At 47.9% G+C, this 21,662-nt stretch overlaps 2 protein-coding genes across 6 annotated transcripts; one reads left to right on the top strand and one right to left on the bottom strand.

Annotated features, from left to right (window-relative positions):
* The first annotated feature begins 231 nt into the window (after window positions 1–231).
* Window positions 232–10,066, top strand: aifm3 (AIF family member 3). Of its 4 annotated transcripts, none has more exons than XM_084690164.1 (19): window positions 232–441; window positions 2,408–2,618; window positions 3,229–3,338; window positions 3,441–3,550; window positions 3,648–3,692; window positions 3,784–3,880; window positions 4,194–4,306; window positions 4,765–4,851; window positions 4,966–5,057; window positions 5,155–5,285; window positions 5,414–5,529; window positions 5,778–5,849; window positions 6,414–6,477; window positions 6,692–6,768; window positions 6,900–7,017; window positions 7,227–7,325; window positions 7,604–7,679; window positions 7,866–7,970; window positions 8,573–10,066. In XM_084690164.1, exons 1-19 carry the CDS (start codon window positions 411–413, stop codon window positions 8,613–8,615), a joined length of 1,797 nt encoding a protein of 598 aa, XP_084546290.1. In that variant the 5' UTR covers window positions 232–410; the 3' UTR covers window positions 8,616–10,066. The 4 variants fall into 4 exon arrangements, 3 of the variants coding, with proteins under 3 accessions (XP_084546290.1, XP_084546289.1, XP_084546291.1); XM_084690163.1 differs by lacking the exon at window positions 8,573–10,066 and adding an exon at window positions 8,380–8,566; XR_014742234.1 differs by lacking the exons at window positions 7,866–7,970; window positions 8,573–10,066 and having other exon boundaries at window positions 6,414–6,487; window positions 7,604–7,682.
* A 52-nt stretch (window positions 10,067–10,118) lies between these two features.
* On the bottom strand, window positions 10,119–20,999 carry LOC146233013 (uncharacterized). Of its 2 annotated transcripts, XM_084690160.1 has the most exons (12): window positions 20,829–20,999; window positions 19,862–19,973; window positions 19,625–19,718; window positions 18,494–18,548; window positions 14,636–14,776; window positions 13,974–14,134; window positions 13,655–13,753; window positions 12,785–12,930; window positions 12,376–12,547; window positions 11,955–12,067; window positions 11,754–11,841; window positions 10,119–11,444 (listed from the first exon to the last, which is right to left on the bottom strand). In XM_084690160.1, the coding sequence occupies exons 1-12, from the start codon at window positions 20,941–20,943 to the stop codon at window positions 11,391–11,393; spliced, it is 1,350 nt and encodes a 449-aa protein (XP_084546286.1). In that variant the 5' UTR covers window positions 20,944–20,999; the 3' UTR covers window positions 10,119–11,390. The 2 variants fall into 2 exon arrangements, with proteins under 2 accessions (XP_084546286.1, XP_084546287.1); XM_084690161.1 differs by lacking the exons at window positions 18,494–18,548; window positions 19,625–19,718; window positions 19,862–19,973; window positions 20,829–20,999 and adding an exon at window positions 14,941–15,249.
* Between the last annotated feature and the right edge of the window lie 663 nt (window positions 21,000–21,662).

Here is a 21,662-nt window from a genome sequence, read left to right as displayed (position 1 = left end):
TCTGGTTGCTTAGGTGCCGTGGATACCGATGGCTGTTGTAGCAGTTTTAGACGTGTTAGCTGCGGTTTTATCCTTGTACCGTTATGTTTTATCCTTGTACCGTTATGAACAACCCACGCAGGAGAAGTAACTGCACAGTAACCACGGTGTCGTGATGAGGTGTGTGATGTTGGGGCGTTTCACGGTCGCATCACCCTGTGTTGTCCTCTTGTCTCCAGGGGATGTGGAGGAGCTGATGTCCACGATGGCCGGCCTGGACCTGCAGGAACTCGTACCCCGCCTACGCTGTTGTCGTTCTCTCGCGACCAAGCGGCCTAGCCTGAGGATCTGACCCCCGCGGCCCCACCACCCCACCCCCGACCCACCTCCACCTCCTCCGCCAGGCCTGCTGGCTCCACCCTGGGCCCATCATGGGAGGATGCTTCTCCAAACCCAAACCAGGTGACCACCAGCCCTTCCCAGCAGCCCCCCGCACGCCCTCACTCCAATCCACCCCCCTCCCAAATCCTGTAATAATTGGCACTTGTTTGCCTTCTATATATAGGTCACACACGCTGCTCTCCTGACTGCCTTTGTAGCACGGAGGTGGGCGGAGGAGGAATTTTAATGCTCTCGATTGCATTGTGTTCAAGAGGATTACGTAGTAAAACACAGGCATAAAATGTGTCCCAATGTATGGCTGTTTCAAATGTGGTCTTGTATTCACACGTCTTCGATGAGGCGGGCAGTTTGTCTTCGTTTATGTTTGTGTTGAGTCTTTAGTTACCGTCAAAGTGCTGCATCTTTCTGCTCTCAGGGAGTCGCTTGGCAAAGCTAAGACCCGTAAAAGATTATTGAAACTTCTGAAAATGACCGAGACCATTAAAAATGATTGAAAGCTACAGAGGTTACATGTAGCGACTGAAAACAGCTGTGGTGTGGTTGTGTACATCAGGCAGTGACACCAGGTTTGTGCCCTGAGGGGGGAGTGGCATCGTACAGACCCCCTGCTGGGGCAGTCAGACCCCCTGCTGGGGCAGTCAGACCCCCTGCTGGGGCAGTCAGACCCCCTGCTGGGGCAGTCAGACCCCCTGCTGGGGCAGTCAGACCCCTTGCTGGGGCAGTCGGGCTCCCTGATTGAATTAGTCCAAGCCAATTAAACTTAAAAGGCTCTGGCCATGACCTTTGACCCCTTTGTGAGGGGCACCGAGCGAGATCATTAACCAAATGAACAGAACACAGCTCAAGCAGATCATGGAATTGTCTCAGGACTTAGGAGATGGTGTCCTGTCCTGATATGAGACTGTTCAGTTGAAGAGGAATAGTGCTGATGGTATTTATCAATTCAGCTGTCTCTCTCTGACTTGGCTGTGTGTGTGTTTGGGAGGGGGAGAGAGAGAGTGAGAGAGGGTGGGAAAGAAAGATTGAGATGGAAAAGGGAGAGCAAATCATGTGTAAATAATACATTTGAATGCATTTTTACAAACTGTACACAAAACTGTCTTCATGTTGGAATGTGGAATCAAATGGGCAGGTAGCATAACAGATACCTCGACAAAAAAGCATGACTGTATGTTTTTTTCAAAGATGTAGGATATCTCGCTGTAGTGTGTCTTTGAAAGAAAGATCTCCTGTAAGTCTGGGAATAGAGTGCTCTTTCCTCTTTGATTTTCCATTGATTTTAATTAAGACTTACTCAGCAGGTGAAAATTCCAGACAGATTACAGAGTAAAGAACCGGATGGTCAGCAAATTTTTCCAGCCGAAGAGATAAAGCTAGAACTGCAGTGAAAAGCAGTTACACAACCGGCCCCTTCAAACGTAGACATGCAAACCCCTCAACGCAGAGCATCCCAGAACTGCAATGTAATGATGAATGGTCTATCAGCGTCCCTCTACTTAGTAAAGCGACTGTGTGGAGAGAGTGTCAGGGGGGATGGAGCTGCTGACGTTGTATTGCTGATGAATTTGGGTAGCCCTAAATCATTTCTACAGCCAGGCCAGTTTTGCAGGCCTTTTTAAGCAATGGCAGACTGCTGAATAACGATGATCATTATTCAGATACAGTATGTTCCCAGAGGTACAAAGACATATTAGGTCTGGAGAGTATCTGTTTGAGAAGTGTTTCATATCTGTTTGAGAAGTGTTTCATATCTGTTTGAGAAGTGTTTCATATCTGTTTGAGAAGTGTTTCATATCTGTTTGAGAAGTGTTTCATATCTGTTTGAGAAGTGTTTCATATCTGTTTGAGAAGTGTTTCATATCTGTTTGTGTAGTGTTTCATATCTGTTTGAGAAGTGTTTCATATCTGTTTGAGTAGTGTTTCATATCTGTTTGAGAAGTGTTTCATATCTGTTTGAGAAGTGTTTCATATCTGTTTAAGAAGTGTTTTATCAACTGCAAAGTGTGTGTGTGTGTGTGTCCCACAGTTGAGGTCAAAGTGGAGCTAACCCTCCTGGAGAAAGAAAAAGAAGTGGACGTGATGTCACCAAACGGAAAGGCGAGCCCGTTCTCTGACTGCCGTCCCAACGGTGCTCTGGGGCACAGCTCCGACGAGGACTCCTCCGCCCGGCTCTACCACAAACCTCGCGACTACGTGGAGGCCTCCGTCTGTCACGTCAAAGACCTGGAGAACGGACAGTAAGATCTAGAACCACCTCGGGTCACCCTAGCCCGGTCACCTGCAGAATGCTCGGGTTTCTATGTTATGTATTCTTATCTGCAGCAGTAGCATTTGTTCTGATGTGTGTGTGTGCCTGCCTGTGTGTGTGTTTGACTGCCTGTGTGTGTGCCTGCCCGTGTGTGTGTTTGACTGCCTGTGTGTGTGTGTGTGTTTGACTGCCTGTCTGTATCTGCCTGTGTGTGTATCTGCCTGTGTGTGTGTGTGTGTTTGACTGCCTGTGTGTGTATCTGCCTGTGTGTTTGTTTGACTGCCTGTGTGTGTATCTGCCTGTGTGTGTGTGTGTGTGTGTTTGACTGCCTGTGTGTGTATCTGCCTGTGTTTGACTGCCTGTGTGTGTATCTGCCTGTGTGTGTGTGTGTGTGTGTTTGACTGCCTGTGTGTGTATCTGCCTGTGTGTGTGTGTGTGTGTGTGTGTTTGACTGCCTGTGTGTGTATCTGCCTGTGTGTGTATCTGCCTGTGTGTGTGTTTGTTTGACTGCCTGTGTGTGTATCTGCCTGTGTGTGTGTGTTTGACTGCCTGTGTGTGTATCTGCCTGTGTGTGTGTGTGTGTGTGTGTGTGTGTGTAGGATGCGAGAGGTGGACCTGGGTGCTGGCAGAGCTCTGCTGATTAAAGAGCACGGAGAGTTCTCTGCCATCGGTCACAAGTGTCCACACTACGGTGCACCGCTCGTCAAAGGTAAGTCAGCGTTTTCGTGAATCTTCCCTGTGATACCTAGAATCTTCTCTGAGTGATAATGATTCATTGTTTGTGGGAAATGTTTTTACCTGCGTACTGCAGGTGTCTTGTCTAAAGGGCACGTTCGTTGCCCCTGGCACGGAGCGTGTTTCAACATCGCTACGGGAGACATCGAGGACTTTCCCGGACTGGACAGTCTGCCCACCTTCCAGGTAACCCTCCTCCTTGGTGATGTCATGCACATTCCGTGCCTTGTCCTGTGTCTAAAAGTCCTCCAAAAACTGTACACTTCATATCTGTTTACTTAAGGTCAGAGTTGAAAAGGACAAGGTGATCATTCGAGCGAACAAGCAGGTATAAAGACAAATATTCAGCGAGTGTCATTAAAGGTAAATAAACACAAACGTCTCTATGACCTATGACCTGTGACCTCTGACCCCTGCAGGATCTTCAGTCCCAGAAGAGGTCAAAGGTCATGTCGCGGTGTTCAGCGGTCATCAACTCCAGCACAGGATTCAGCCACATCCTCATCATCGGGTCAGGTGAGGGGCTTCGTTAACTCTCCCAAAAACGGCCATCATTCAGCACTGGTTGAACGATGGCTGCTGGTGTCTGTGGTTGACCCTGGGCTGCGCTCTGCTGGTGTCTGTGGTTGACCCTGGGCCTGTGCTCTGCTGGTGTCTGTGGTTGACCCTGGGCTGTGCTCTGCTGGTGTCTGTGGTTGACCCTGGGCTGTGCTCTGCTGGTGTCTGGTTGACCCTGGGCTGTGCTCTGCTGGTGTCTGTGGTTGACCCTGGGCTGTGCTCTGCTGGTGTCTGTGGTTGACCCTGGGCCTGCGCTCTGCTGGGTCCTCAGGTCCGGCTGCTCTGGTGTGCGCCGAGACGCTGAGACAGGAAGGCTTTACCGACCGCATCGTCATGGTGACCATGGACAAACACCCGCCCTACGACAGGACTAAACTGAGTAAGGTTTGTACAGAGACCCACGGTGCATCACAGAGACCACACAGATGTCCCTTCAGTCAGTGTTGTTGATACAAGCCTTGTTTGAGTTGGACAGGGAAAACAACTTGCAGATGAGCAGTTGCCCTATCCAACCCGTCCATATTATTTGTATAATTTACTGTATTTTTCGGCTACTTTTTTTCCCCACAGATTTCATGCTTGAAATGTTTTGGCAGGTTGGTCTTGTTATTGAGTATTAGTACAATTTGAACTGATATTTAGTTGTTAATCCTGAGAGAACATTTCTGGACAATTTTATTGTTGGTCCTGAAAAAACGATGGGAAGATCCTTTCCCGTTGACATCCAAGCCACTTATTTAACACAGGGAAACGTCTTCACATTGTATTCACTCGTCATTGAACCACAGAGAAAAAAACCCTGTGTGTGTGTGTTTGATTCGTGAACCATCTCCTCCCGTCAGTCCTTGGAAAGCACGGCGGAGCAGCTGATCCTGCGCCCGGTCGACTTCCTCCAGAGCCACGACGTGGAGCTGCTGACCGAGAAGGAGGTGAGAGGCGGGGGGCCAGGCCTCCGGGGGGCCCTGGGACGAGGGGTACCCCCTGTTTGATGTGTGGCTCAGAGAATGTCCCCTGTGTAAACCTGCCATGTTTGGATTTCTCAGGCGGTGGCTGTGGACGTGAAAACGAGGACGGTCACGTTTCAGGATGGCCTCAAGATGGAGTACAGGAAGCTGTTTGTGGCCACAGGAAGCAGGTGAGAAGTGACATTTTTTGTTGGAAAGCAGTTCTGTACATAGAGGACTTCACTTTTGCTCCTTTCTTGACCCGATGCACTTTTTTTGTTGCTTAAGACCGAAGCCCATGAACTACATAGGCAAGGACGTCGGGAATGTGTTTTACCTCAGGACCCCTGAAGATGCTAACAGCATAGCCAGTCTCGCCAACAACAAGAATGCAGTCATAGTGGGAACCTCATTTGTTGGTAAAAAAACAAAAACTGTTTTCAAGCCTTAACTAAGTTAACTACTTGAACTAGACCCAGGAGATACCAGAGTACTTGCCTTGTGGTAGCCTGGTAACAGAGTCTGTTCTGTGTGTCCTCTGAACCAGGCATGGAGGTGGCAGCAGCGCTGACAGACAAAGCACACTCCGTCTCCATCATTGGGATGCAAGCCATCCCTTTCCGGAAAGCTTTTGGGGAGAAAGTAGGGAAAGCCATAATGAAGGTAGGGACCTCTCCCCCCCCCTCACACCCCTTCCCCCCTCCCTACTCCTCCAGGGAAATTCCTTACAGCCCACCTCTAAAAGTCCTTCATCAGCATTGTCACTGAGACAAAACACAATTTTACACGCAAATCATTCCTTGATTGATCCTCTGACACAAACACAAGAGACCTCAAAGGGAAAGACAATATTTTACTCTGGCAAACAAGTGTGTGTCTTTGCTTGTGTGTGTGTGTGTGTGTCTTTGCAGCTGTTTGAGACGAACAGGGTGAAGTTCTACATGCTGAACGAAGTTTCAGAGATGAGGGGTCATCATGGACAGGTATTCAGAAAGTGAGAGAAACAGCATGACATGATGCACAGTAGTCTCTTTGTCTGTCTGTCTGTCTGTCTGTCTGTCTGTCTGTCTCTCTCTCTCTCTCTCTCTCTCTGTCTGTCTGTCTGTCTGTCTGTCTGTCTGTCTGTCTGTCTGTCTGTCTGTCTGTCTGTCTGTCTGTCTGTCTGTCTGTCTGTCTCTCTCTCTCTATCTCTCTCTCTCTCTCTCTCTCTCTCTCTCTCTCTCTCTCTCTCTCTCTCTCTGTCTGTGTGTCTGTCTGTCTGTCTCTCACTCTCTCTCTCGCCCCCACGGCCCTTCATAGAGCTGGCCCAGAGGTGGGACCCAGACTATCAACAGTCAGCCGACAAACGAAGGATAAGCCATGAAATTACTACCAACCCCCCACCCCCCCCCATTAGGGTGTGAACTGGTACAGGAGAGGTGCCAGGGTTACTTTCGCAAAAGTAGCAACAGAAAATGGAACTTTGTACTCGGGAAGGAATTACCGGAGCGGTTATCTAATGCCGTAGTAGACGCTGGGTCTAACTGCTGTTTTTGCCTCCTCCTCAGCTGAAGGAGGTGGTTCTCAAGAGCGGGAAGGTGCTGAGGGCAGACGTGTGTGTCATCGGCACAGGTATGTCCAGGTCAGATCAAAGACCGGCCTGTTTATTGCCAGTTCAAACCTGAGGACTAAGACACCCCCTAGGATTGTTTTGGTTACCCCTTTGCTGGGCTCAACCTTCCAGCATCCTTCCCAGGCGATTTCTAGACGTTCGCTGACTGGTGGTGTGGTTGTTGCTGGTCATGCCACTGGTAACCTGGTGTGTGTCGTGTGTGTTGGCCTGCAGGGTCTGGCCCTGCCACGGCGTTCCTGAAGCAGAGCGGAGTTCACATGGACTCAAAGGGCTTCATCACCGTCAACAAGGTAAATCCCCACCGATTCCCAACGTTCGTTTCATTCACGAACCCCCTAAATGGCCCGTGTGGCCTGTGGACCATGGACGCTGAGCCATCTAAACCCGCCCCCGCCGCCTGGTTCCCTCCTCTGGCCGTCAGATGATGCAGACCAACGTGGAAGGCGTGTACGCCGGAGGAGACGTGGTGACGTTTCCTCTGCTTCAGCGCGGCAACAAGAAGGTGAACATCCCTCACTGGCAGATGGCCCATGTTCATGGTGAGCGCTACGCATCCCACACATCCAAACCCCACCAGCTGCACACACCCGCCCCCCCTCCCTCCCTCCCGCCCCCCCTCCCTCCCGCCGTGGCCAGACCCACGGTCTGTTGACGTGACCGAGCTCCCCGTGACCTCTGACCTCATGAAACAGGAAGGAGGTCATGAAAACATCCTCTGTACTGTTGTTGTTTTGTGTTGTATCGACAGGGAGAGTGGCAGCCCTCAGCATGATGGGGAAAGCCACTGAGATTAAAACGGTGCCTTATTTCTGGTCGGCCATGTTTGGGAAAAGCTTACGCTATGCAGGTAAACAAACTGTAGCCTTTCCACCACACAGGCTAACAGGACTGGGGGGGGGGGGGACAACGATAAGAAACCTCCAGTTGAAGCAAATATGTGGGGAACTAATTTATAACCTTGTTTATTCATGACTTGTTTACCAGACCAGACCTGCAAACTCTTTTGTACGTTAAATTAGAGGTTCATTACTGCCATCTAGCTGTGAGACCAGAACTAGGAGTCTGTGTGTCATGTTGAGGGGAGTTTGGGGAGTAACAGATAGTAAACAACACTGTTTTGCGCAGGTTATGGGGAGGGCTTTGATGATGTCGTCATCCAGGGGGATCTGGAGGAGTTGAGGTTCGTGGCGTTTTATACCAAGTAAGTGTTAGAACACCTCTGTCACTCACACTACGCGGCTCGGGAGGTTCGACGAACACGATCCCTCTACTGGTTCTGACCTCGCATCGCACCCACGGTCTTACCCTCCGAGGAGTCCACTCAAAACTCCTCCTCTGACTGGTGACTTTTAGACGCCTGTGTTTTGTTTGTTTCCCCCGTCTATAGGAGTGAGGAGGTAGTGGCCGTGGCCAGCATGAACTATGACCCTATTGTATCCCGCGTGGCGGAGGTCTTAGGGTCGGGAAAGACGATTAGGAAGAGAGATGTGGAGTAAGTGCATTTTTTCACTTTTGGAATCTTTTGCGAGGGGCACACTGGTTGTTCTGGGGGGTGGTGGGGTTGGTTGTTCTGGGGGGGGGGGGTGGGGTTGGTTATTCTACGGTTTGCGACAGAGACCGAGGACAACACTAGACATTTAAGATAGAGAATTGAAAGATGATTGTGAATTTACAGGAATCACATCAGATCTCAAAGTGCAAAACATCATGTTTGTATAATTCAAATCTGATATGTATTTTCATGTAGCTTGTCCGCCATTAACAATTGACCACAATATGTATGACTGCCTTTGATATTAGTATTTGTCTGTATTATTCTTTAGTTTTGTTTTTCTGTAAAAACAACTGTCTCATGTTTCGCATTTATCTCTCGTTTTAATTGTGCGCACAAAAAAATGAAGGATGTTAACCCGACTTGGCAAGTACGACAACGTGCCTCTTTTCTCCTCACCAACTGTTTCAACCTTTCATTCATCACCTCGTTGTGTTCATGGAGTCTAGATCAATATTCTCAACCAGATGAAGGTTCATCCTGCCTCAGTCACCATGGCTACAGCCCGCATGACATCTGTGCTCTTTCGTCCTGGTTTGTAGGACAGGCGACATGTCTTGGCTGATAGACAAAGACTCCCAGTGACGACCCCCATGGCCACAGGCCTCTCTGTGTCCCTGGAGTCTGCAGGACACTGAACTATAGACCCTTCTGGTGCAGCTATCTCGTGGACCTTTTGGACCAACCTCAGACCTGGTCTGGTCCGGTTGAAGCCCCTCCCCTGAACCCTGAAGCCCCCCCCCCTCGCCTGAAGCCCCTCCCCTGAAGCCCCTCCCCCTCCCCTGAAGCCCCTCCCCTGAACCCTGAAGACAAGACGGTCACTGTTTTACATTGCATTCTATAAAGACACTATTGGTGATGGGATTGTACAATACACTGACTGTCTTCTTAATAATAAGTGTGCCATACACAGTTTTACTGTGATGGGAAATCTTGTGGTTATGACAGTAATGTTTTATCCGATCACAGCGAAGCAATACTGGTTGAGCTGCCTTTGCTACTGCATGCTGGGTCTACATGCCCAGAGAGCTGTGATAACATTTTTTGTACATGCAACTTTGTATATAGCTATAATCTTCAATGCACTGTAACAAAAACAGGACTGTACAATTTAAACTTAATTTTTAAGTATTTGGTTGAGAATGCTTGTGTGGGTTAAACTATGGATCTGATTTTAGCTGAAATAATATTTTGTTGACCCCCAACTTAAGTAAAGAGAAATGCTAACCGCAAAATAGAAACCTTGTAAAATAAACTTTCAATGTTTTAGCTTTACATACACTGTGAACTGCACAAAGCCCATGCAAAGTAACGCAACAGCAAAAGCTACATAATCTGTAGCTGCATCCTTGCCCTGAATGTTCTCTTTCCCCACTCGACACAAATGTACACAAACACAGAGGCGCATGAAATCTCCACAAGACAACTTGTGTGCTTTAAGATGCTAGTAGCATTAAGATTACAACACACCTCTTCCTAATGGTGACTTTGTTGCCTTGCTCGTAGATTGCACAAACAAAAATTGAAAATGTACTCTAATCTACTGTATGCCTCTGCTTGTGCACTAGAATAGAAGTATTTTCTAACCAAATTAAAACAGCCATTGTTATTTTAAATAAGATGCAATAGTTGCTGAAAAGTTGTTTTTGGTAGTTTGGTAGGAATAAGCTAATATGGATGTTCTTTGTTACTAAACTCAGGGAACTGAGCTTTGAGGCCCTGTCATACTGGAGATGGTCCTGTTGCGTAAATAAAAAAAACAAAATATTTGTTGCTTTTGGTATAACAGATAGGAATGATCTGTTTTGTGAACTATCATTGTCGTTCAAAATCAGTTTTTAATACTTTTAGGGGTGTAGCGATGGAACATTCCCATTGTCGTATTTTTAATAAGTTGAAGATTCCAAAATACTTGAGCCCTGAGGTAGACAAAATACAACACTTTAACCGACATTTTGAAAAGCATATTCTTCATACTGAAAAGCTTGGAATGGTATTTTTATAACAAAAATATGAAATAAAAATCTTCAACAATGGGTTCTTTACTGCTTTGAACTTGTTTGTGAATTAAAATTGACTCGGATTGGGAATGATTCAATTATGCACTTTATTAGTATGACATTTTAAATATTTCTAATAATAAAATGCCTCGTGTTTGAGGTATTGCGATTATGACATTCACAGACACTTGGAGGAAGACATTTGATGAGAAATTGTAAAAACACTTTTTGAAAAGAACAAAAAAATATGAAGTCCCTTTGTTGATAATTTAAATATAAACAAACAAGCAGGGAAAAGCACCATTACATTACACCCCCACCCCCCCATATCCTAAACATACCAGGTAGACCTTTGTACACTTTTCTTCGACATGACTAAATATTTTGAAGTATTTGAAGAAGTATTGCAAATATCCCAAAGATATTTCTAAGTGAGTAAGTACCCCGAACACACCACTAGAGAGCAATAAATGGATCAGAATACAGAAGTCATTGAAGGCATAACAGGGCTCATCCTATCATATTGTCTGGTAGATGAATTGCATCGTAACGGAGACAACACCATATTTAAAATTAAGGCTGTGCTACACAAGAAGACTACAACAACAGGAAATACACAAGTCCGTGAAACTTCACAGTTGACAAACAAGCAACAATAGTTTTACTGGCTCTGTGAACCATTCAACAGACAATCCTGTCTTTCCTGAACACATACAATCTCTGTGGAGATGACACATCCATGTTTCTACCAGCAGAGACAGCTGGATCACTGGACACCTATGGGACTGGCATCTCAGAATATAAATGACAATATTTAAATCTTGGAAAACTACTACAAAACAACAAATGTGGTTACTGATCTCATCCAAGGAACAAACCCTATTTCTAAAAAACCTTTTTATATATACGGCAGTGCTTTCTAATATGAAATCATTTTGTAATAGTAAAATACTAAAGGACGTACACCCAACAACGGTATGATAAGATATAAAAGACGGTTGGAAAATATGATACGTTTTTTTATAAGTCACTAGGAAAGCTTGAATTTATATGTAAACATCTCCATACTTCCAGATCCAAATATTACACACATCACAAAATACAAAACAATAATCACAAATTCACCTCTGTCATCAGTAATGACAATCACAGTTTCCCCTAAGGCACTTCACAGACTCTGAATTGATGCTTATTTTAAGTACGTCTTCTCATTTAGAAAATCAATCCAAATCAATCACATAAAACTATCAGGTATGGTCCAGTTAAGTTTTTAAAATGATCAAAGAGCACCCTTGGCATTAGAATCCTTTGGAGTGTCGCCACAGCGACACACAAAACGGCATCTCAGTCTGTCTGCTCATCAGAAGTCATATTCAGCTGCACACTGCTGGAGGTACTCTTCATACAGTCTCCCCTGTGAAGAAAGATGACATGAGGCACAGGGAAACACATTTGGGAATGGTGTATATACATATATCTATATATATATATATCGCTATATATACACACCATATATAGTTAAGTGGTAGAGAATTTGACTGTAGGTCAAGGGGTTACAGGTTAAAATACCCCCCCGTACATCGCTTTGGACAATGGCGTTGACTAAATGAATACATTATTATTATTTCAAGGTACGTAAACATAACTGATGTGTAACCTACCGATTCCTACTTTGTCTGTCCCACAAGAACAATCTAGAATCAGATCAGAGGACTTTTCTCACCTTCTTGGCTTTGACGACATCCTGGACATAATCTGTGTACTCAGACAGGTTTCTCTTCTCCTTCTTCGTGAGAGTCCTAGTACTTTGGCTGGGACACAATCACAAGATTGTGAGTGTGTGTGCTTGTGTGTGTTGTGTGTGTGTGACAGAGTGTGCGACGGAAAGAGTGAGGGGCTGTGTTTGGGGACTAGCTTTGCTTACCGTGCAAAATACTTGGCCAGCCATATCAGGATGTAGCAGAAAGCACCAAAGAGGATCACAAATAGTATTTGTCCATCTTCTGGAATCCAGTCCCACAGATACACGACAACTCCCTGGTGACGCAAGCACAAAATCGTCAGTTACATAAACAAAGAGAAAATAACAATAAGGGAGGTCACCTTAGCTTTGCCGCCTTCCATACACGTAGCAATGCTGACACATTCCACACAATGTTAACATACCCTCCCCCTTCAGTCTCTCATGTTCAACAGCTGTACCTAACATCTAAACAACAAGAAATCCTCCAGTTTCCTGCAGACCACTGGGGGTGTGCAGCAGTTTCCCCAGCAGAGCTAACACAGCTGAGGCAGGGGGGGGGGGTGGGGGAGTGGGGTCAGAGGTCAGGGCCATCCCTCAGTACCGTGATGAGGGAGAGGGTGCGGGCGGTGCCCTCCCCCAGCAGCTCGTCCAACTCGTCCCGGGTGAAGGTGCTGAGCAGGAAACTGAGGATGAAGAGGAAGGGGAGGAAGACGCCCAGAGTGCCACACAGGAAAGAGTGGAGGCGGGTGCTGTGATTGGAGCTCGCCGTGGCCCTGCGGACAGAGAGACAGACGGGAGCAGGAAGAGGATGGATGTGGTGCATTGTGGGACTGAGGCAAATGGTAAGGTATCTGTAAGAACACAAATTACCTACAGTAAACCATTAGCTATGAATACGAATTTGTCATATATATTAAACTGAATAGCACTGATTAGCTTGATCAAATAACTCATCTTCCGCAGGTTCATCAAGATGGCTACATTGAAGGTGGCCAAACTGGACTCCCTACCTGTCCTGGACCAGTTTACTGGTGATAGTGGAGCTGATGAGGTCACAGTCCTTTTCCAGCTGGTTCAGGGTCTTCTGGACCGCCTGGTTGATGGTCTTCTCAATCGTCTCACACACAACGTCGATCTGGTTCACACAGCGACTCGGCTGGGCGGCAGCAGAACGAACAAGGCCAGGATGAGCGATGTTGTGTACGGTAAGACTTTCTGACGAGTTCCTCAAAAACAAGTGTCTCAAATACCGTAATTAGTTTTTTTATTTTGTTCTTACATATGACATACATCTCATGTATATGAGTGTGGAGTGCGGAAAGACCAGAAAGTTCCATTGTGCAAGCGGGGGAGACAAAGACTCTGAAGGTAGCGAGGCCTCACCCCAACCCCCAGCTGAGGCCTGGAGCACGGGGGGGGGGGGGGGGGGGGGGGGGGGCATAAGTCAGGCCTGAGGCTGTCACTGTCAGTCCTGGCTGATCAAATTCCCTGGTTTATAACCCCTGCACCCCCCCCCCCCCCACGTCCCGGAGACGGAGTGTAACTCTCTCTGCCGTGTCAAGAAGAGAGTAACTCTCTCTCTGCACCCGATTGGTGCTAGTGCTCCCCCATCCAGACAGCACATGCCATGAGAGGGAGAATCTACGTTCGCCAGCAATCAATGGCTGCTCGATATCAGAGAGGGTCGGAGGTCGTAAATCCAGACCTCGTTCAACAGCTCTGTCTCAACTGGAGAGACCTATTGCAGAAAACACACTGAGGAGGAACGTTCTAGAAAAGCCTCATGGTCTCTAGACGTCTGGTATAAAATCATACCAGCTCTAAATGTAGAGATCCCAACGTGAGAGAGCTGTGGATTGATTGGTCGTGCCTGATCTCACCTTCTGCGGGTTGGGGATGTATATGGTGGGCATGTCGAAACCACACTTGTTGAGGCCCGGTCGTCGACACAGCTCCTGAACGATCTGCATCATCACACGCTGTGGAGGAGAGAGACAGGAGTCAGGCCAGGAAGAAATAGCTCAGTGAGATCATCTTTAACTCAAGAGGTGGCAGGTTTGATTCCCTTCCTCTCCATGTTGCCTTTAGGTAAAAGTGTCTACAAAATGAAGACTTTTATTCATCATCGTCATCATTGACCTCTAGATGGATGCCTTCTTTCACCAGACACTGGCTTCCATAAGGACAGATTGTGCTGACCTGTCTGTCTGTCTCCTTGCCCGCCTCATCTGCTTTGCTGAGGTAGAAGTGCAGCTTGTCTCCACACTTCTCGCTCAGGTTCTCCACGATGTTGAGGGTGCGTTTGCACAGCGCCTGGCCCATGGGGTCGAAGAACACGAACACAAGGTCGGCCTGCTCGCCTACGGAGAGACAAAGGAAGGCGTTGAGGCGGCTTGGATTGATGTAACCTCCACTAACAAGGCTGTGGAGCCACACACTGACTAATCACCCCCAAAAGGGATCTGGATTAGGGGGTACTGTAAGAAGGAGCCCAGGCTACTATGCAGTGGTGGTGCAGTGCAGTCCTTTCTCCAGCCACTCTAAAACCTCCTGACACACAGCCATTAATTGATGTCCAATGTAGTGGACCTTGGTTTTGATCTAGTAACTACACTGCCCTTGGTATGTCTGTTTTTTCCAATTGAGAGAACATCCTGGGCTTTCTAATGTCGCAAATGAGAATGACCTCAGGATTAACTGTGTCATTCTGATTAGTTAATTAAATCAATCGAATTTGATCATCCGATTTCAAGAAGAATTACAACAGCAAATCAGCAAACTCTCTGTTACAACATTTTAAATTCTTCTTTATTTTTTTTCCTGGTTTCTAAAGGATAGCCAGGCCAGATCCATTCTCTTACCAAACGAGGTGATGGCCCTGTTGACGTCGAAGGGGTAGATCATGTCTCCGTCAACCAGACCCGGCGTGTCCACAAACGTCACCAGGCTGAACTTCTTCTGCTTAGAGGTGGAGATCTCGGCTGACAGGTAGTCAGTGACACCTGTAAAAAACACACACACACACACACACTGTGTGTGTAAGTGCTGTCTGGAGGGGCACAGGGGGGACGGCCCCTGAGATGAACGAGGTGTGGGGGTCTGACGGAAGCCTTTCAGCCACAATGGGGCTTTTATTTGTTAGCGGGAGCTGCAGTGAGGTCGATACCTGGAAAGCTAGAGGGAGACGGGACCAGGAGCCAGATCAACTTTTCCAAGTTCCAGAAACCGCCTGCTTTGGATTGTTTAGCGTAGACTCTGTACCTGAGCCTCTGAGATCCCATTTCCATAATGAGTTATCTGAAGACAGCTGTCGAACTGTGATCACCTGAGGCAAGCAGCCACGTCGCAAAAGGGGGAGAACCAACAAAAAATATAATCCTCATGACACCGTGAGTCAAAACTGACGGATTTTAAAGTTCTCTCTCCATTCGCAAGGCAGAGAAATCGGTTGTCATGGTTACCCACAACAGCTCTTCGACTGGCAGCTTTACGGAGAGGAGCGGGACATAAAGCTAGCCAGTGAAGAACGACTGTGAAGCAACGCACAGTAGCTTCACGTTAGTCAGCAAACGTTGGGAGCGAGACTGCAACGCCTACACACACACACAGCCACCTCCCTCCAAGTGAGCAGCAGAATCGGATGGCTGTAGAGGGACCCTCCCTCCTTTCTTCACTCCTTCCTCCCCTCCCTCCCTCCCTCCCTCCCTCCCTCCCTCCCTCCCTCCCTCCCTCCCTCCCTCCCTCCCTCCCTCCCTCCCTCCCTCCCTCCCTCCCTCCCTCCCTCCCTCCCATCCATCCATCCATCCATCCCTCCTCACCCTCCCTCCTCATCCCCTCCCTCCATCCCCTCCCTCCATCCCCTCCCTCCCTCTCTCCCTCCCTCCATCTATCCCTCTCTCCCTCCCTCCATCTATCCCTCCCTCTCTCTCTCCCTCCCTCCCTCCCTCCCTCCCTCCCTCCCTCCCTCCCTCCCTCCCTCCCTCCCTCCCTCCCTCCCTCCCTCCCTCCCTCCATCCCCTCCCTCTCTCCCTCCTCATCCCCTCCCTCCATCTATCCCTCCCTCCTCATCCCCTCCCTCCCTCTCTCCCTCCCTCCATCTATCCCTCCCTCCTCATCCATCCCCTCCCTCCCTCTCTCCCTCCCTCTCTCTATCCCCTCCCTCCCTCCTCATCCCCTCTCTCTCTCTCTCCCTCCTCATCCCCTCCGTCCCCTCCATCCCCTCCCTCCCTCTCTCCCTCCCTCCTCATCCCCTCCCTCCCTCTCTCCCTCCCTCCATCTATCCCTCCTTCCTCATCCATCCCCTCCCTCTCTCCCTCCCTCCCTCTCTCTATCCCCTCCCTCCCTCCTCATCCCCTCTCTCTCTCTCTCCCTCCTCATCCCCTCCATCCCCTCCGTCCCCTCCATCCCCTCCCTCCCTCCTTCTCTCCCTCCCTCCTCATCCCCTCCCTCCCTTGTGATGACACGGGGGCTTTCTCCTAGCAGGCAGCAGGTGCTACCAGCCAATACAGATCAGACCCTTGTGTTGCTTCTCCTGCTGCTGCCGTGGACATTAGCATCCCCCCCACGGCCCCTCCTCCATCCACCCGGCCTCACGCCTCCTCCATCAACCCCCCACCCCAACCCAGCGTCCCCAACAGCCTCCCACGTACAGGCCCTCGTTGCCGCAAGACACGCCCCGGTCACAGGGCTAAACGGCGAGCCGCTTAACGGCAAGACGGAAACTTCCGAACCCCAATGAGGGTCACGGAGCTACGATTCACCTTCCTGGAGTGTTCAGACCGGGTCCTGTGCACTCCAACAGAGACTGCCAGGACCTGGAGGATTGTCTTCCTTATGCAAGAGAGGCATCTACGTAAAGCAGCTCATCTCTATACCTTCAGATATTTAAGTGAATGAAACCCCGTAAGCCTCTTTGAGAGGTAAAAAGGTCACGTGAGTGATAGCCCCTCCCGATTGGCCGTGACCTCCTCAGCAGGATGGCACTAACGCAGGATGGCAGTAACGCAGGGCGTGGACCTGGCAGGCCAGACCAGACCAGACCAGAGGGCTGCAAATGTGCTGCATCATGCTCTCCTTGAGGGGGACGTTGACCCGTGGAGTGCAGTCAAGCAGACCCAACACCACCTTCCTTCAAGCAGCACCACAGATTCACGTTTCAAAACCCTCCAACCCTCCAATCCAGCAACCCGTGTTGCCTCTTCTCTAAATTATTCAAAGCCGGGACAGATTCATCATCAGCTGTGTAAATGTTCAGCTTAACAAGTTGACGAGAGGCTTCAGCTAGTCACAATTGACATGCAAATTTCTTTTAACTGCTTGAGGGGTAATACAACAGATCAGCGTGACACGACATTGACGACGTCTGGTAACAGACACCAAATAATGTCAAGCAAATCTAAAAGCATCAAAAGAAACGGGGTAAGAGAACATGCTATGCGAAAATGAGCATATCTCATAGAATGATATCAAAAGATTTTGATGAGTCATGCTCAGGTGCCATGACATGCGAGCGTTATGTATGTACAGAGGGAGATTGAGAGAGAAAGAGGCAAAAACTAAACGAGAGAGAGAGAGAAAGCCAGACAAAGAGAAGGTGAGAAAGAGAGAGACAAAAAGGAGACAAAAAAGAGAGAGAGAGAGAGAGAGAGAGAGAGAGAGAGAGAGAGAGAAAGAAAGAAAAAGACAGAAGGTGAGAAAGAGAAAGAGAGAAAAGGTAGAGAGAGAGAGAGAGAGAGAGAGAGCGCATGGTGGCGTGGGTGTTGTTCAGATCCTCCAGGGGGACCAGCTCCCAGCCTCGACCCCAGGGGGGGGGGTCACGTGTCACCGGGCACGGCCTCCCTACATGTCTCAGCGGCTCCTCAGGACTCCGCACCGCACGGCCGTCGATGGGGCGTGTGACTCGCACGCTCTGCACCCGCCGCCCGCCCGGTCTGCCGTCTTCCTGTCCCAAAGGAGCCCCTCTGACGGCCCCGCCCAGACATGCCTGCCCTGACCCCCCACGCCTCCTCACCAGGCAGGTCCCCCCCCGCCACCCTGCACCAGCACCAAGCCCTCAAAGCCTACCTGGCCAGCACCGTAGAAACAAGCGACACATCATGCTTTTACAGATCTGAGGACACACACAGATACCCGCCGTGGGAGAGAGAGCTTAGGGAGGGCGTCCTCTCGCTGGTTCACACTCGAGGTTCCTGCGAAGACGCAGGAACACTGAGAGCTGATTTCCAATGAAGTGATAAAGCTTGATAGGCTATGACTCACTGACAGGCGTTAGTCATCCAGATGAAGCACCTAAGCTCTGCTCTACCTCCAAACACACAGGCAGGGAAGCTGTGGAGACCAAGAATCTGTGTCACAACATCTTTTAAAGGACAGTCCACCCAAGGCACAGTGGATTCCATAGGGTTCAACAGGGAATGTATGCATGACTCCTTCTTTTTTTTCAATTTCATTTGATTGGAAATGTAATTGTATTTAATCTCAGAGAGAATTCCTAGTAAATTGACCAAATAGTGGCAACCACCAAATTATGCATTTTGGAAACCTATGTTGAAATGGCAGTTGGGAAAAGTTCAGACATCTCTCAAACTCTTCACAAAAACACACAGAACTGTCAAAAAAAAGTGTGCAGGTTAGATGCCAAATAGGACTCTGATGATAAACAACCCTAACACGTTGCAGCTTCCCAGACAAGGAACCCAAAGACGGGATCTGAGCCCTACCTTTAAACTCAAGGAGTGGTCGAAAGTGAGGGTAGAGATGGAGCGTGGCATTGCCCTGCGGAAGACAGAAGAGAGATTAGCAAGGAGAAGAAAACAGACAGAATACAACTACGTGTTGCCTGGACGAGTCCAGCCCGCCCGGTCCTCTGGTCCTCTCCCCCCAGCACGCTCACTCTCAGCGCCAGGAGCTTTGCTGCGTCTCCCAGCCACTGACAGCGCCTGCTTTAAGCCCTGCCTGTATATAGCAGATAATCCTTCCACTCCGGTTGTCCTGAGTAATTATATTATGTATCTTCATCTCCCTTCACCGCAGTAGGACAGAGGGAGAATGAAAAGAGAGAGAGAGAGAGGGAGAGAGAGTGAGAGAAAGAGACGGAGAGAACGAGAGCTTGTTCCTCTGCCTGGATTGTTCTGCAAAGCAGACTCCTCCTCCTCCCCCCCCTCCCTCCACACACCCACACACACACACACACACACACTCTCCCCTGTGCCAGTGCAGCCCAGCCCAGTGTGTGTATGCGTGCAGCAGCAGCAGACAGAGTCATGACCACTCGGCGAGACTGCCTCGAGCACACACACACATACACACTCACACAGTTCTCACAGCATTGTCATTCTACTATGGCCCAAAGTGGGTGCTTTGCACAGTTAAAGTCACACTACTGACATTTCTAGCTTACTTGAATATTTAATACTGATGACTGAGACACATTAAGTAGCATTGCTACAGCGGCTACTAGAACCATGATGAACATGATGGCATCTCCTAGAGGATAATGGTAATCATTCATTTTGATCAAAACGGTTATTATTCAAGTCAGAATCACGTTTCTTCCTTAGGGATGAGGATACTGAGATTTACCAGGTGCGTGGTGGACATCTTCTTTCTCGGGGAGTCAGATTGCTAAGCGGTTAGGGAATCGGGCTATTAATCAATAGGGTTGCACGGTTCGATTCATGGTCGTGCCAAATGACTTTGTGTCCTTGGGCAGGGTACTTCACCCTACTTGCCTCAGGGGAAAGTCCCTGTATTTACTGTGAGTCGCTCTGGATAGGAGCGTGGGCTGAATGACTAAACATAAATGTAATGTCTCTGGGATTGTGTCGACGGTTGGGGCTGTATCAACCTACCGTCAGCGATTCTCTTTTCCGACCACTTGTGATGAAGGTGAACCCCTGGGTTTCGATTGCCACTCCTGTTTTCTGGATGTGCTCTTCCACGTACCTGGGACGGACAACCATGTGACACAGTTCAGCGAATGGGGTCGAAGTATTACTGTTCTCTGTTTTGTATAGAGTGTAGACACTCTCTCACTCCAGCCTTCCGTGATTCCAGAGCTGTGGCGTTTTAAGAGAAGTGTTTCTTACCAGTTAATAAAGGAGCTTTTTCCAGCAGAGTGATTCCCCATAATCATCACGATGATCTTCTTACGTGGAGGAAGAATCCGGACTCCCAAGCCACTTGCTATCTTTACTAGTCCTGAAAACACCCAAACGTGAAGATTTATCAGCTGGATGATGTAGGTACACATTGCCAGTTCAAACACATTCACTGTAACGTTTAACATTACCAAAAGGAAAGCAAACCCTACTGAACAATGACGACTAAAGCACTGGATATACTGAAAGGAATGTCATTTGACCGAATGGTCAGAGTGCTAGTACTACACACGTTACTAGATAGGCCTTTGCCATACACTATATGCTTATATGCTCTTGTCTGCATTTGAACTATCTGATTAGGACACTATACATAGCGGGTCAAAAGGCAGCACTCTGCTACCGCAATGGCTTTAGAGGGATTTAGGCAAAATTTGTTTCCACTCAAGGTGATCCAATCAACTACAAATAACAAGGTAATCTGTTATAATTCCACATTCTTTCACTCAACACTCGTTTTAGGAGCCAAGGGCAACATGCCGAGCAAATACAGTCTTAGCTATGTCTGGAACTGTCCAAGACAACATCCAAGACAAAATGTATACACATTTGTTTTTAAAGGCTATGCATATTGTATACCAGACTTATGGAGCAACACATACTTGACAGCTTTACAGCATGCGGGCGCATGCATACGTTTGGCCATGGTCATACATTTTATGGATACTGTAGGTAGTTATTCAGAGCCGGGGATTCTGATCTCTTAGCATAAACAGCCTTCTGTCAGCGACTGACTGACGCAGGTTTGATACTGTTTGTTGATAATATTTGTATAATTTAGGAAGAAGCAACAAGTCCCTGGATACTGTGTTGCATTACATAACTTCAAGACTTTTTGCATGAGTAGGCTATCTATGCATGTCAATTTCGTTTAGGCTTTTATGAACTTATTTACCGTTTTCGTTGTCGATATATAAACTGTGGCATTCTTTCAAAATTCGCTCACTGGGAGTTAAAATCGCCGATTCCAAAGGGTTTGCAACCGAACGAGGTTTTCTACCTCCCGACATTGTGACAGTTGTAACGAGAACTTCTTTGCCTTTTCATACACCGCTTTCGACCCTCGAGAAGGGGGAACACTTATGGTGTTACACACTTGTCCACAACGGCTCAATGTGGTCCTATACCGCCCCCTTATGGCAAAACAGTTAGCAGGGGTGCATTTCCTGAAAAGGCACAATGCAGCCATGGGTTTGGAATAGACCTTGGTTAAAACATGTGTTTTTAAAGTACTGTTTTAAAATTTATTTCTAATAGATGTATAAATATTAGGCTACAATAGTGTTTGATGTTATTGTTGTAAAATCTTAGGCCTGTTCAAGGTATCACTCTAAGTGACCTGTGAATTGATTGTGCTGCAGGCTGGGAAGAGGATTATAAGATTTGGTGGTCACTTGACTTCAGAAACAATGAGGTCTTTATACAAATTTAGGATTATATAAAGGGTTATATTATGGTATAATGTTTATGGTTAAATAAGTTCCAACTTTATGTAATTTGGGGGGTGTAAACATGATGTAGGCTTCTCATAGTTACTAAACACCGTTTTTAGTTTGTATCAGGCGCGTGGAATGCTGTTGTTAAAGTTCACTAGACGCCCCATGGTGTTTAATTGAAACATCTTAAGGTAAGTCACGCCTTACAAATTCCCTATTAGGTCAAATCATTTTGCTACCAGATAATTGGAATCCAGAATCAGACTGCTGTGGCATTTGATTAAATGTGTGCT

Source organism: Hypomesus nipponensis, chromosome 24 (assembly GCF_054491055.1).
Source record: "Hypomesus nipponensis isolate SF chromosome 24, ASM5449105v1, whole genome shotgun sequence".
NCBI lineage: Eukaryota > Metazoa > Chordata > Actinopteri > Osmeriformes > Osmeridae > Hypomesus > Hypomesus nipponensis.
This window is presented reverse-complemented; position numbering and strand designations above follow the sequence as displayed.